Raw genomic sequence first — 15303 nt, forward strand, 5'->3', positions numbered from 1 at the left:
AAGAACAAAATTCATTGAGTTTGCCAATATTTTGATTTATATAAAAGAAATTGCTTTTGTTGTTATTTTGTTGTGAATCTTAACCAATAAGTTAACTAAATAATTAAACAATAATACACTGCAATATTTGCTTATTAAATTAATGTTGAATATCAACAGAGGCATCGATTTTAATATACCTAAATTTTTATTTTTTTTTTATTATTATTATTATTATTTTTTTTTTGGTGAGAAGTTATTACCTATAAAAGTTAGAAAATAATATATATATATATATATATATCTAGTAACTGTAGCTTTGCTCAGAATTAGATAACACTTATACTCACTAATGTAAAAATGGCAATTCTAAATATGACTTATAAATTTTATAATAAAAAATAAATAAATAAAATTGATTCAGAACTATATTTGTAGATTGAATTCAATTAAAGAAAATTGATTGAAAGTTTAACAAGAAAGAAAACAACAGTTTCTTCACTAAGAAACAACCAAGTTATACAAATCTAACTGGATAATGTATAGGACACAATCAGGCCTTTCCTCCATCCATGATTCAAAAGATTCTAACAAAAAAGCATATCGAGCAAGCACATGACATGAGCAACTTGATTTGCTTCTCGATGGGTATAACTACATTTAAAATTAATAAAAACTAGCCAACAACTGTTTGATATCCTCCACTGACAAACAATTTACTCCCAAACCGAACCCATCATCCATAATCATCTGTATATAAGTCTCCACCTCACCGCCATCAATCCCAGCTTGAATACAAAACAATATATAGCTTCCTTAATAGCTCTCAACTCTGTATTAGCTTCATCTGGGAAAATAGGTGTGCTTTGGAGAATGTGTATGTGTTTATTTGGTGGGTTGGTGATGATTCTACCATTACGATTTGTGATGACCAGAGGTTGCCAAAGTATGGAATGCCTTCGAATTTTGTCTTTTGACTCCTACTGCTGGATGGAATTAATTTGAAGCCAATGATATTTCATTCAAAACATAATTCATAAAATAGTCTCATACAGACTTTTATGCATTTAGTCACTTATCATCATTGGTTGAATTTATTTTTTTTACCATTTAATTATAAGTCCTCAATTGATACTTTCTCCAGTTAGATTCAAGGCGGTGAAAATAAAAATTTCAAAAGATATTGAAAATTATTATAAAGTGTCTTGGCTTTTGTTTTTCACTCTTAACTTTTATTCTACACTTTTATTCATTCATTCATTTATTTATTTTTATATTTTATTTAGTTGTGAGTAAAGAGTTAATAGTTTGAAGCTTCTCCATGTTCGAAAGTTTCCCACCAAGTCGGGGAGTGACCCGTACCAAGAAACCACTTAAAAACTACTACATTGCCATTGTCCTGGAAAATCAAATTATAACCATCTGATCCGACTACATTTCATGGTTAAAACCATACAGAATATGGGGTTCTCATCATGCTGCACCATTCAGTGTACTTCTTTTGCAGTGCATTTTTCTTTCTTTCGCAAAAAGAGAAACACAGTACTGGTTTTTGTAGACAAAAATTCATGTAGAAAAGGTTAGAATCCACAACTTGAAAGTTGATTAAAGTATTGACACCGCCATGCAATCCACACACCAGAAAGATAACGAAAATGTTCAAGAAAAAATATCAATAATAATATTAATAACGACATGACCAAAATAACAAAAGGAATTTACTAGGAGGCAAAACAAATATTTCAATTGTTTGTTTTTCCCTTTTTATCATTTTATCGCATACATGTATATTCTAACAGAGCCAATGAGTAGATTGAAAAAAAGGTGAACAAAAAAATATATATATAAAAAATTTCCTATTTATTTACAAACCCCTGCATCTAGAAAAAAGAAATGTTCCTTTTCTGTCTCCTTTACAGCTTCTTCTTAAAAATGTGGCCACCCAACCTGTACAAAATTCAACCCATATTAACCAGAATTATTGAACAATACCCCAATGACTATCTAATAAAACTTAAACCCAAAAGAATATATTTTGGATCCTGTAAACTAACAATAACCAGATAAATTAATACTGACCTTCACAAAGCCACTAGCTTAGGCGGGCACCATCAGAAGCCTTTTATTTTGAGCAACAGCAGGCTACTTTCAACATCAAAATTATCAAAGGTAAAGACAAACGACCTTCATTGTTCTTCCGGTAGTATACACAGGTCCATCAGTTAGACCCAAACATCATGATAAATCAAAAGATCCCTGCCCTTCACTGATTGCATAAAGTAGTTTCTTGTACATGATTTCCTGTACAAAGAGTATCAATGATAAAAAGACTGAATATAAAATCTAAAAGCAAGCTCATAATCAACATATGGACATAAAACAGTACTTTGGTTGAGTACGGAGGAAGCTTCAGGTAATTAGCACATGTCATGACACTCGGCAAGTCATCATCTGCTGATTCTGAAGGCCCAGTACTATTGGTTGCTGTATTAACAGCAGTCGATGAATGCTGCATTGCCACAAGCAAACATTAATATCACAAATAAAAGAAAATCACAAGTCAAGAGCCAGCATTGCTGATGTGAGTGTCATTTGGTATTAAAAAATCCATCAACAAGATGCAATTTAAGTTAGATTTTGCTACACAGTAACTTACATTGATTTCTTAAATAAATCATTTTTAACAAAAAGCAGCAACAGTGAGGTTACATACAAATTTTCTCAAATAGTACAGTTTATTTTGCGAATATTGAATCCACCATCTAGAAGTATGAAAACAGGAAAACAGAAAACCCAAAAACCATGCGAAGTGCCGCAAGCCATCATTAGAAACAAAACCACTCAAGCAAGTCAAAATGAACCATTTTTTTTTTAAGGCGGGAGGGCTAGGGCAGAGAATGACAATATTTACAAGGAATTGCAGCTAGTACATATTTTCAACCCCAGATTACATAACAAAGCCTATCATGGGTGAGTGCATATATTTTCATATCCAACAATATAGAATGGCTCGTCAAAAGAACCTAGCCATAAGTAACACAGCCTCCATGCTACAATATGGATTAGCAATACAAATTCAGTAGACATCTAATGCTGGAAAACTTGTCATACCTTTCTCACTATCGTCAATTTTGGATTCAGGACTGCTAGACCACCAGGTGGAAGTCTAGGTGCACCAGTAACAAACTGGCAGAAGGCCCGCTGCTGTTCTGGTGAGAACTCACCCATAATCTCCAGTAACTAAAAACAGCACGAACAATAAACCACAAGATCTGTCATAAATAAAGCTAAATATCGTTTCCATATAATTTTATTAAATCCAAGAAAGAAACATACATTAACGATTGCAGGGCTCTTTGCAGTGTAACCATGATCAAATTTTATGTGATCAACAAGTGTCTCAGCCTGCATATTCCAGAATTACTCGTGAAGACATTAAATATTTAAGATAATTTGACAAGAGATTACACAAACAGAAGAAAAAATTACCTCCCACATCTCTCTACGACCACAAAGTAGATAGTCCAACTCATGTGGAGTGAAAATTTGTAAAGATGTGATGTCAAAGACCTGAGTGTGATGCAATATAAGTTAAGATTGATTTGAAAAATGAAAAAAAAACCAGCGTATTAAGAAAATAAAAGAAAGAGAAGAGGGAAACCACGCCATAAGTAACTATTAACCTAGTAATTCAAGCAAACAATAAACTCGGGTCACATGCCTGGTATTCCATCCTACCATAGTTGGGGACGTTAAAAACTTCCCAACATAAGAGAGAAACCCCACTTTGTTTTCTCAACCAATGCTTCATAATATTCTTCTCCAAAAAAATACACAGTTGTTCCTTTATTTCTTACCAAATATACACTATTGTTCCTTTATTTCTTATCTCCACAATTGATTCACTTGTCAAAATGCCAATCCTACATCCTACTTTAGCAATCACATCTTCAGATCCAATGACCAGCAAACAACTGTGCTGGCCAGCTCCAGATACATATAAGCCACACTCATTACATGGCATCACCCAAACAACAAGAGACACATCAACAACACCATCAGCAACTAAGGCAAATTTCAGCCTTAATTTTCCAAATTGCGGGAGCTCAAAGCGAGAGGAGTAAGAACGGAAATTACAAGCAAGTTCAAGATGCAACAATTCTTAACGTGTAACAAACTATAAAACATTTCAGATTCCATTGTTACGCAAAAATTAATAAATAAATAAATAAAAGGGTGAAACCTAGCTTAGTGCCATATGCAGCTTCAACTCAACAACAGAAATAACGCAACTAATTGCTGTGCTATGTTGTCAACAGAAGGATTTGCAAAAGTAGCTAATTAGAATCCTAGGAGAAATTCATTTTGCATACATGCACATACAGCAGCATAACTAACACATCATAGCAGAACATAGAGTGAAACTCATAGAGCATCAACAACAAAATAAATAAATTGGAATACTGCAGGAAACAATAAAAGAAGCGTAATCTTTTCCATATTAGAACCTCAACAAAGATAGAAGAGATACTTAACCTGATTGAAACCTGCCCTAAATGCTTCCATCTGCCGCAATATTCCAGTCTTGACAGTTCCATCAACAACTAAGGATATGTACTCCTCCAAGTTGTTAATGTCAACCTGAAAATTTATAAGAACACATCTTTAATCATTAGGATGACAAAAGCAAAGGTTCATAGCAAAATAGTGAAATTAGAAAGTGCTTTATATACATTATCGTCTCCTGGTTTCAAAATGTAGTCCGGATAACCAGGAAGCGTGAAATCTAAGCAGAGATCTTCAAATGGAGCCCCACGGAAATGCAAATCAGCAATGGCATTAGAATTGTCACCATTTGATTCTAAATATTGTTTCCGGCAAACAAGAACATGTAACTCTTGCAAAGTCTTCCCAAGCTCAGCATCAAAGGAAAGAATATCATGTAAATCAAGCTCCTGAAATAGATCAAACATTTAATTTCTAAATCTAAGTAAAACTCAAAACCACATTAACCAAAAGACAACACTCTTAGGCCCAAAATTTTTATTAACTGAAAGACAAAACTCTTTAGGCCCAATAATAATACTACTACTACTACTACTACTACTACTAACAATAATAATAATAATATAAAAGTTCCATTATTCAAATAGCTTACTTGACCCAGCACCAATTTGTAAAATGCTGTTGACAGTGGTAGGTCCAATAGCCGCCCATCCTGAAGAGCCTTGGCCGTTACACGCCCAACCAGCCGGAAATACTCAATTACTTTAGAAAATTGGCTGCCATCAGAAGTATCTGCATATGGAGACCATGGACGAGGGAATAACCCAAGAGGTGCATGGACAAGATCACCACTACCAGCACCAAATCTGAGGTCAGAGCCATTATTGCTTTTGCCATCTTTTTGTTCGTTTCCATCAATTTCCATTGAAGATTTCTCAAACGATGAATTTGACCTCCACATATCAAGTCCAACTTTTTGTAAATCATGACTCAAAAGTGTGTAAAACTCAAGGGTGGGACCCAACCCAGTGCCTACTTCACCAAAATATTCAACTTCAAGCACAGCCTTTTGGCTGGAATACATCTCCATTACTTTTGCAGCAGAATCCAAAATTCGATTTCTTGAAACCCGAACCTTTTGGCGCTGCAATCTACCAACCCTTACCTCTCTTTCACTTGCTGATCCATGACCATCAGCACCTTGCTGTTGCTGAAGACGATATAATGCACGAGATAATCCAAAGGCTGTTGAATAAAAATACTGTCTTCGGGTTTCAAATGGAAATAAGAAAGGACATGCTTTTGTCAACTGGTAGCACCATGAAGGAAGACTTCCACTGCACAATGCAAGGGCATCTTGAATTTGTCTGGCTAACTTCGGAGTGAGCTTACTGTTAAGAAATTCCTCAGGAGTAACCCTAGAACCCATTGTGCTCAAGTCATCTAGACTCAGAACTTTCCCCTCAGCAAAATTGTCTGAAACTATCTGGGCCCTTAACCGAGGTGCAAGTTGGTTCAAGCCCTCTAGTACACGAAGTAGAGCCAATATATTATATGTAGGATTAGATTTTTCCAAATCACAAGGAAGTTCCCCCTGCAAAATGCTGTCCAAAAGTGACATCCGATGCAATTGTGCATCAGAGTTTGAGTTGGAAGCAGATACCAATTTAGTAGATTTAGATGTGGTAACAGAACTTGATCCTCCACCAGAAGCCCTATCAGCTTGACTGTCTGCCCTCTGGTATGTGATGGTGTATATATCAGCCCATAACCTGCTCCCATCACTAGAAACAAAGTCACTACCAGCAAAACGCTCATCATCATCCTCATCCACCACAAGTTGTCGTTGAATGGCCTGATAGATGGTCAAATGCCTATTAAGCTGCTTCCCACCTGAAGTGAATATCAATTTTGGAGGATCACTTGAACTATTAAATAGAGGGCGTCCATGTCGATCTCGGCCTCCCCTGATACCTCTGCCATTAGCAGATCCAAGCCCAGCCATGGCAGCAGCCGCAAATGACATTGCACCCCTCGAACCATAAGAATTACCACTCCTATGGTCAGTTGAATCCGATCCCCTAACCGTTGCAGCTCTGCTACTAGAGCCAGAAGCTGGGTTAGACTGACTATCACTAGTTGCTTGAGCTGCACTACCATCCTCAGCCGAGTCACCCAATTTAACATCATGTACTTTGTCAGGCATGCAAACAGGAAGAGAATCATCTCTTAGGACCTATAAGAGCAGATCCAAGAATGAGAAAATGCCATATAAAAGTGGGCATCATTAAATGCTAATGGGCATATTATGATATCTTATTTTTGTCCTACTACCCTCCAGACCACAAAATGAAAAGGAAATAGATGCCAGAAGAACTTAAATTACTTACATCATCATGGTCATCATCTTCATCATCCGAAATATCATCATCCTCAATTACCAATGCATCATCAATCTCAACAGGTGATATATCCAATTCCTCATCCTACGAAAGAAAACATGATACATAAGTATCTAACAAAAATTACAAACAATAGAAGAGGGAAGACAGCCAACAAGAAACTAAATTTAGATTATCTAAAATGAGAATAAAAGTAAACAAATAGACCACTTTAATAATACCTAAACTACAGTTATTTAACAATTAGAACACCCCTTTTTTAAACCAATCAATTATCAGAATTACATATGACAAAGGAACGTCCACAATAAAACATAACACAGAACATGGTAAAAAAAGAGAGTTGATTGCATTTGCACTTGATCAACACGACATCACATGAAACAAAAATGTATAATGAAACACTAATATTAACAATCATCTTAATTGTGGTGACAGATGCAATTTTCAATAACTGTAATCTAGTCTCCTGTCAGTTATAATTAAACTTAGTGGCATATTGCAGCATTAATTTGGTGTCAATAATCATGGTGCCCGATGCAATGTTCAATATATATCTTCACAAACCTCAGAAGTAGTATCCCCATTTACAGGTTTCATTTGGGCATCTTTATCTACAGCTGCTCTTCTTCGTGCTGCATTTCTTGTTTGAGGTCCCCGTGCCTCCTCTTGAGAAGGCTTCAAAACAGCTTTACCCTTTCCTTTTGATAAGCTGGCACTTTTCTCTGATGGTGGTTCTTTTCTAGCTGCATCTCCTATATTCACAGATGTTCTCGATCGAGAAGAATGACGACGAGTGCCAGAAGCAGGAGTTGATGTAGAAGGAGATGAGGCACCAGCTCCTAAAGGTGTGGTTCCAGATTCTGAGTTCCCACCAGATGCTGAAGGCTTCTGACCAGATTCACCACGCTGAACTCGAGGCCAAAGAAATTCTTCCACGGCAGCTAAGCTTGCCAATGGATCAATCAGCACAACATTTGATGAATAATCGCGTAGTGATTTATCTCCTTGAGCACGACAAAGTCGCAACTTAAATGGTTGAGATAATGCACTAAGTCCAGAAGAGAGCCGTGCACTTCCACCTGATGATCTTGCCGAATGGCTTAGCACAACAGGGAAACGTTCCAATGAAGACAAAGCATTTTGAAGCTTCTGTACTAAAACAGTCATAGGAGCTGTAGTCCCCTCATTAATACTGAAAGGAAGAGCAACAGCAACAAATGCCTTAAATCTTCTAAGCGCTTGTTGGCGAAGCTTGGGAAGGTTAGCTTCTGAAATTCTATCCTTGGAGAAATGCCCACAAGAAAAATAGTTCAGCAATGCAGCAACAACACCACTACCAATAAACTCAAAAGTGGATACACCATCCCCTTTGCTTAGTTCAGCAAGCATCTCAGATACAACCCCAATCAAATATTCTTCCTTATTGGCAGAACTATCGAGCGTGCGAGGTCCAGAAGCTTTTGATTTTCCCTTTGCCTTAGTCTTTTGGTCATCAACACCAGCATTCAACTTCAAGCAGAGACTCTTTAAATGTAATAGATCATCTGTAACTCCAACTTCAACAGACCCAGAATCTGAAGGGAAATATTTGTCTTTAAAAGTTTTAGCACATGCACTGACTGCCGTACGAAGATTAGAATTAACAGATGGAATCTCCACAGAACTAGGAGGTGAACCAATATTTACTGGTGCAGAATTTTTGGATTCATCCAACGAATTTCCATCAGGATTAGAGTTACCACTACGTCGTCGATAACGCCTAGAACGTGACGAAATTCCAGTTGCAGAATCATTATCCTTCTCAGCAGAAGAAACTTGGGAAGGAACTGTGTTTGGTGTACCAGTTATAATAAGCTGGTCCACAGCATGAACCACCCCTTCTCTAACAAACATCTTAGAGAAAGTCCCAGGAAGCTTTTCCATGAGAATCTCAGCAATTTGGAGAGCAGGAACCAAAACATGTGGATCTTTCCATGCTAAAACACCAGCTAGAAAGCTACGGGATCAAATAATAATAGCGTAAGTATATTCACATTCTTATCTTTGAAGCAAACTACGTGACAAAAACTAGTCTATGATTGAATACCTTGATATGTTTGTCACACCTAACAAAGACTGGATCATCTCTGCGGTACTGAAGTACATCAGTTTCCCAATAACAGAGAGACACTTATGGCGAACAGGGCCATTTACACTAGAACCATATATCTGCTTGAGAGGTTGAAAAGACAATCATTTAATAACCAAACCGAAACTAGAAATTAGAAATGTTGGTGCACCAAGAACTGACCTGTATCAAAACTGGAAGCAAATCCATTCCAAATTGCTGAAGAAGCTCAGGCTGATCATTCAATAACTTCTCACGAGCTGAAACCTCAGGGATATTTCCATTTGAATCTTCTGATTTCCCAGAACTGCTAGCTGAAGACTTCTTTATGACAGGCCCTTTCATAAATAAATGGAAGCTAGCTGGAAGGGAGATGGTTCCTTGTGGCAGTGGGGGAAGAAGCTCATTCGCAAGGTTGACTATCTCAAAAATCTACACAGTTGAATAAAAATCAGCGGAATTAAAATCCATAAACAAATAATTGGAAGATTCAAAGACTAGCACCGCAACCCATCAACATGCTTATGAAAAAGCAAAGTTTTGGCATCAATTCAAAACATCCAATCTCGAATTATAGTAAATGTCCAAATCTCAAACATATGATCACGACAAATAAAGTGAAGCACATGCGTTAACAAATATGAAAACCTAATACCCCCAAAAAAAGGGGCAAAAACATAGCTAGCCTACCATCACTTACTAAGATGACAACCAACCATTCATCATTATATCAGCCAGCAAATAACCTCAAATCTAGTCATCTATGGACCACAATATGAAACCTACTCAAAACTGTTATGCTTTTCTAGCTTCCAAGACCCAATCCCTTAAGCAATGATAGCACTAGATACTTTGGATAAAATTCTATGCAAGTACATATGTCCACTACAACACAAATTAGATTGCCTTATAAAGAACTAAAGCCAACATAAGGATGCACTGATTATTGATACAACATTTTCATATTATTCATCAAATTCAAAATAAAGAAATAAACAAAATAAAATAATTGTATTCTACTTATTTGTAAAGGTGTAAAATGCATAAGGAATTTGAAATAGTCTCTGTCCGAAAAGCATATCTAACCTGGAAAGAAGAAGAAATATGAATATTTGTATATGTACTACCACTTAAGTTGGTTTAAAGAATTGGCATTTAAAATGAAGATTGAAGAAGATGCTCTTTCGACTGGCATATTTATTGGAACAATAAAAGGAGAAAACAGTGAGACGTAAACCTAACATAGGCTAATGCTCTTATGATATCAAACAGTCCAAGCACAATGAGTTGACCAAAGTTTAATGTGAATAAAGAAATCTAGGTCAACACATAAATAATCTATAACTACTGATTTTATGGGATTACCACTAAAAAAAAAATACTCAGAGATAACACAGTTACTGATGAGATGGTGAACATTGTTTACTCAAGTTGGCAATAGAGAGCGAGCAATGAGGTGTGTCATTGTAAAGTTTTTCTTTGAATCATAAGGCATTGAAAACCCCTTAAAACAACAATAGTATTAAATGAATTTGAAGTAAAGGTTTCAAAATAGAATGCAGAATCAGCTTAAATTATATAGCTTGCCCACAGCACTAAGTAAGCCATCCATAATAATAGGTACATATTCCGGAGCACCAAAATGTCATTTTTATGACCTCTTAGTTATCATGATTTATACTCGTAAGAGATTTACAAGCCTTTCCTAAAAGAACTTTCCTTTATGCAAGCTTATAGCAGGTAACGAAATAAGCACCCTCGCTTGAGGAACAAACAAAACTTAGTTCAGAGTAAAAGTAATATAGTCTCAATGAACTTAGCCAGCCAATTTTACACTACTTCCAACACAAAAAAAAAAAAAAAAAGAGACAGCATGGTTTTACCAAGTCATTCTCTAACCTACCAGAGACACAAAACCTGTTTATTCACATTGGAAACATCTAAAAATTTTCTTCCAACCATGCATCAGTACACATCAAACTGAAAAATTACATAACATCAGATTGACAGATAAAAGTTGGTTTCTGCCTATATCACCCATTGTAGATTCATTCTTCTGATATATGAGAAAAGCACCCCATATACAAGATAAAAGACATTAACATAAAAGTAATTCAACCTTAACTATTTATACAAAAAATAATTACTAACTAGCAACGTGCAGCAAGAGAGTGAACAAACACTCAAAACCCAATATTTTCTAAAAAACCACCCAGACAAGACAGCAAATACCTGCTCTGGCGGTCTACTTAATGCAGGTGAAACTGACGAAGTAGCAGCAATGCCTGAACCAGCGAGAATATCTTTAAGAATGCCACTGATTCCGAGGAGAAGCAACGTTTTGGTTCCCAACGGAGACCCACTTGCACAAGTGGAAAGAAGTCGGATTAAGCCCTGGATAGATGCAAATGTCAATACTTGAAAACCTTCTCAAAATATAAGCATCAGTTTAGGATGCAAAGCTTGGGCTTACAGTATAAGTAGGAGTACTAAGAGATGACTGTCCACCACCAGAATTGCTGGTGGATATAAGAGATGCGGCTTGGGTAACTAGTCCATGATTACATAGCTCATCTAGTTTATCAGGAGAGGCTGCAAAGGCTTCAGCAATTCGAGTTAAACAAACAGAAGCGTGCTCCAAAACCTATAAAAAAAACGAAGCATACATGATGAAGATGAACAATGCCTGTTGCTAGCTCAACACGCTTAGTTGAAATATTAAACGCCAATGACATTACCTTTGAATCATGATACTGAAGAAGGTTTGTCAACAGTGGTACAGCTTCCATCACAAAGTCAGCTGCATCTGAGGGAAGTTTCTTGCACATATTTGCAGCAGTGGATAACGCAACACGCTGAAAATTTCGTCACTCAATAAGGTCCAGAAAATAATAAAAGGGTCCTGTCTCATGATCTATGATGAACTTATACATTTTCAAAATTCACTAAAATTGGACTACCTGAACTCCAGTAGAGAAGAAATCCAAATAAGAAAGCACTGCCATGAGAGCACCGGCTCGTAGACAAGCAGTTGGATGTTCCTGAGATATTTTCTTTAAAGCTTGCAGAGACTGTTTAAATCATAACCACAAAATCAGAATGCAAGAGGTAAAATGCTGCATAAGCTAACTAAATTTAAATTTAAAAGAGATTACATAGACCATTTTACAGTCTGTGATTATACACACTAGCAAATTTTACAGTCTGTGATTATACACACTAGCAAATGAGAAGTCCACTACAACTCTTTCAGAAATAAAGTTGCAACAATTTAACATTGAATAAATCTATACAAGTTAACATTTTCCTCCCCTTTCAATCAATAAAAATATCAAAGCACGCCAAAGGACCAACCTGTTCTGCCAAGTCCATATACTCTATGGTAAGCAATCTCGCACAAAAGCAAGAAACTGCACCGTAATGAACCACAGCAGCACAAGATGAAGGGAGCACATCACATAGATGAGTAAGCGCCCTGGCAGCAAGTAGCATTATATCGGGATTGCTCTCGTGATTAAGAAGCCCCACGAGCACAGGAACAAATGAATCCACAGAAAACGTACTTAGGGATTCCTCAGTCCCGATGGAAAGCATCTCACAAAGCTGAGTGAGAGCCTCGACCTGCCTACCTTCTTCCCCATCAGCTCGCAACCCAGATAGTATTTTCTTAAGCCGCCCACTCTGGTGCGAAGAAGAAGCCGACCCAATTGCCGAAGAAGGCAGAAGGTCATCCAATCCAGCCCCGATCTTCCGAAGAAGCCCTTGAAGGGCACTACTAGCCGAAGTCAAATTCTGATGTAAAATACCCCCACCACCTTCACTGTCATTATCATCGTCGTCACCACCACCACCACCACCATTACCGCCTCCACTCTCCATATTCAATCCCAAGTTCCGCTCTGCATCTCTATCCCTATCCCTATCCCTAACCCTAACCTCATGCTCCTTCTCTTTCCCTTTATCGGAGCCATCCTTATCGGAATTCTTCGAACGGCGATGATCACGGCATCCTCGAGACCCAGATGATTCGTTGGCAGAAGAGTCCATCAGAGCGGCGGCTGAAGGCAAAGAAGGTTCAGGGACAGTACTAGAGGCGCGAGAACGTGTGGAAATCTGAGCGGATGATACGGTGGCAGGGATGGAGGACGAAGACGAAGACACAGAGAGACGAGCACGCTTGCTGGCACGTGTGGTGGGACCTGACGAAGACGATGAAGGGGCTGCTGAGGAAGCCTCCGCCCGCTTCCGACTCCGAGTTTCCATACAAGAACCCCAACCCCCTCAATTCGATTACTCGGCTCGCCACCGAGCGGCGATCACACCGTTCCCGATCCGATTATATCCTGCATCGGCCAGAACGATGAAAACAGAAGATCCACCAGCTAACTGAGCAACAAAAAACCACCCCTTCCCCCAAAAATTCGAAACCCTAGATTGATTCTTTTTCTTTTTACTCCACAGCCAACATTGAAAAAAAAATAAACAACCAGCCAGAAAAAGAAAAATTACCCAAATGCGCAATCGAAAAAAAGATAGAAAGAAAGTAGAAAAAAGAATTTAAAGAAACGTAGAATCCGCACGGGTCAAAAAAAATTTTCAAAAAAAAAAATAGAACACTGTAATTTCAGTGAGCAATTGTTGATTAAAAATTCCAATTTTCAGAGAGGAAGAGAGAGGAGAGAGAAGTTGAATTGGAAAACCCTAAAATGTGAAGACAGAATAAAAGGGAGAGAGGAGGAGACCTTTATATAAATATTCCTTTTTATCTTTTTCTTTTTTTTTTTTCTTTTTTTTTTGGGGTTTCTTTCATAATATTTAAGACGGTGAGATTTTTAAATTTTAATAATGTGAAATTACACAAATTGCAAAGAAAAGGAAATTTTGCCAGGTAGATGCTTAAATATATATATTATTCCAACGTGGGAATTGGTTCAGTTTCTGGATCTATGCCTTGGGCTTTGCCTTTCGTTGGATTGTACCTTTTTGCTGTTTCCACACGCTAGTTGCTGAAGCCCACCCATTTCACCTTTTGGACTTTTTTTTTTCCATAATAATATAAGTTTTTCTTTTCTTTCCTTTTCTTTTTTTCAAAGCATTTGATTTTTCAGTGTAAATTTTTATTTTTTCCTTTTCTTTCAAATGGGATTTGACGTAAATTCAATACTTCATTTGGATACGTAATGATAATTCTATCTACACCTGTATTGTATTGATTCCTACTTTTATTTTTTATTTTTTAATTATAAGGTGGAAAATTCAACTTCAAGAATTTTTGTTTAGGTATTCGATTTTAACATCTTACACAAACAAAAAATAGTTTAGACACTAGCTTATTTTTAAGTAAGGTGTTTGTGTTGTTTTGAATCGGTTTCATGATAGATGCATGTATGCAGATATGCCTATTAGATATCCCAAAATACATATACTATATATAATATATTAGGTTTGTTATTTTTCATTGTTAAAAAAAAATAAAAATAAAAATTGAAGGTCACACCAAACATTTAAACCAATTAGTAATTAACATGTAGATTTAGATTTTATTAGTAATGATTTTTAATGATAATAAATAGCATTGTCAATAAAAAGTTACTATAACATTTAAACTTTAATCAATATGATAAAAATTTCCATGATAATGATATTCTAAAAACATGTATGTCTATTAAATTGAAATTCAAAAATTTTTAAAATACTCTTTGTTTTCATAATATGTTGAAAAATGACAACATAAGATCTCTTTTAGGAATGACAAAGTCACTGCTAAGATAGCCAATACAATCACTCTATTTTTGTATGATCAACTTTGTACAACTTATACATAATAAACAAAATTATGGTTGGATTGTACTAATTGAGTCAAAATTGATTACTTAGTTAACAATTTCAATATAATAATTAAATAATAATATTCTTATCAGAAGTAATCTGATTAGTAACTATCCATAAAATGACATAGCAATAATAAGCAAAAATTCCACTAATTGTGAAAAGGACTAATAATAATGATAAATTATTATTAACAAGCATAATATGATGTAATATAATTATAACAAATAGTTGATAGATAACAAAGAATAATAATTATAATACAATAATCATATATAATAATGATGACGATGAAAATAAAATAATAATAATAAGATATGTTATTATAAATTTATTTGTATTATTTTATTTTTATACTCAATTTTTTCTACATTTATTGTTGTAGCTATTTACTGTAAAATATTGTATATATAATACGAAAATCAAAACAGTATGGTGTTGGTACTCACAGACTCGATCCAGTGATAAAACCGTCAA

General features: G+C 36.0%; 1 protein-coding gene across 1 annotated transcript; it reads right to left on the minus strand.

The window, feature by feature from the left end:
* Positions 1-1637: 1637 nt before the first annotated feature.
* On the minus strand, positions 1638-13731 carry LOC107427509 (E3 ubiquitin-protein ligase UPL3). The gene is made up of 18 exons (XM_016037887.4): positions 12352-13731; positions 11958-12068; positions 11736-11852; positions 11471-11641; positions 11230-11391; positions 9181-9429; positions 8977-9098; positions 7455-8886; positions 6876-6971; positions 5138-6721; positions 4713-4934; positions 4516-4620; positions 3469-3549; positions 3316-3384; positions 3091-3219; positions 2366-2488; positions 2059-2280; positions 1638-1926 (listed from the first exon to the last, which is right to left on the minus strand). The coding sequence occupies exons 1-17, from the start codon at positions 13258-13260 to the stop codon at positions 2215-2217; spliced, it is 5748 nt and encodes a 1915-aa protein (XP_015893373.2). The 5' UTR covers positions 13261-13731; the 3' UTR covers positions 1638-1926; positions 2059-2214.
* Positions 13732-15303: the final 1572 nt, after the last annotated feature.

Source organism: Ziziphus jujuba, chromosome 9, assembly GCF_031755915.1.
Source record: "Ziziphus jujuba cultivar Dongzao chromosome 9, ASM3175591v1".
NCBI lineage: Eukaryota > Viridiplantae > Streptophyta > Magnoliopsida > Rosales > Rhamnaceae > Ziziphus > Ziziphus jujuba.

Bases quoted from the DNA above. Each gene is read 5' to 3' on its own strand.
- LOC107427509 (XM_016037887.4), bottom strand. From the start codon at position 13,260: ATGGAAACTCGGAGTCGGAAGCGGGCGGAGGCTTCCTCAGCAGCCCCT. The intron at 12,069-12,351 runs GTTGGTCCTTTG...TGATTTAAACAG, and splicing joins ATATGGACTTGGCAGAACAG to TCTCTGCAAGCTTTAAAGAA. The intron at 11,853-11,957 runs GTAGTCCAATTT...CGAAATTTTCAG, and splicing joins TCTTCTCTACTGGAGTTCAG to CGTGTTGCGTTATCCACTGC.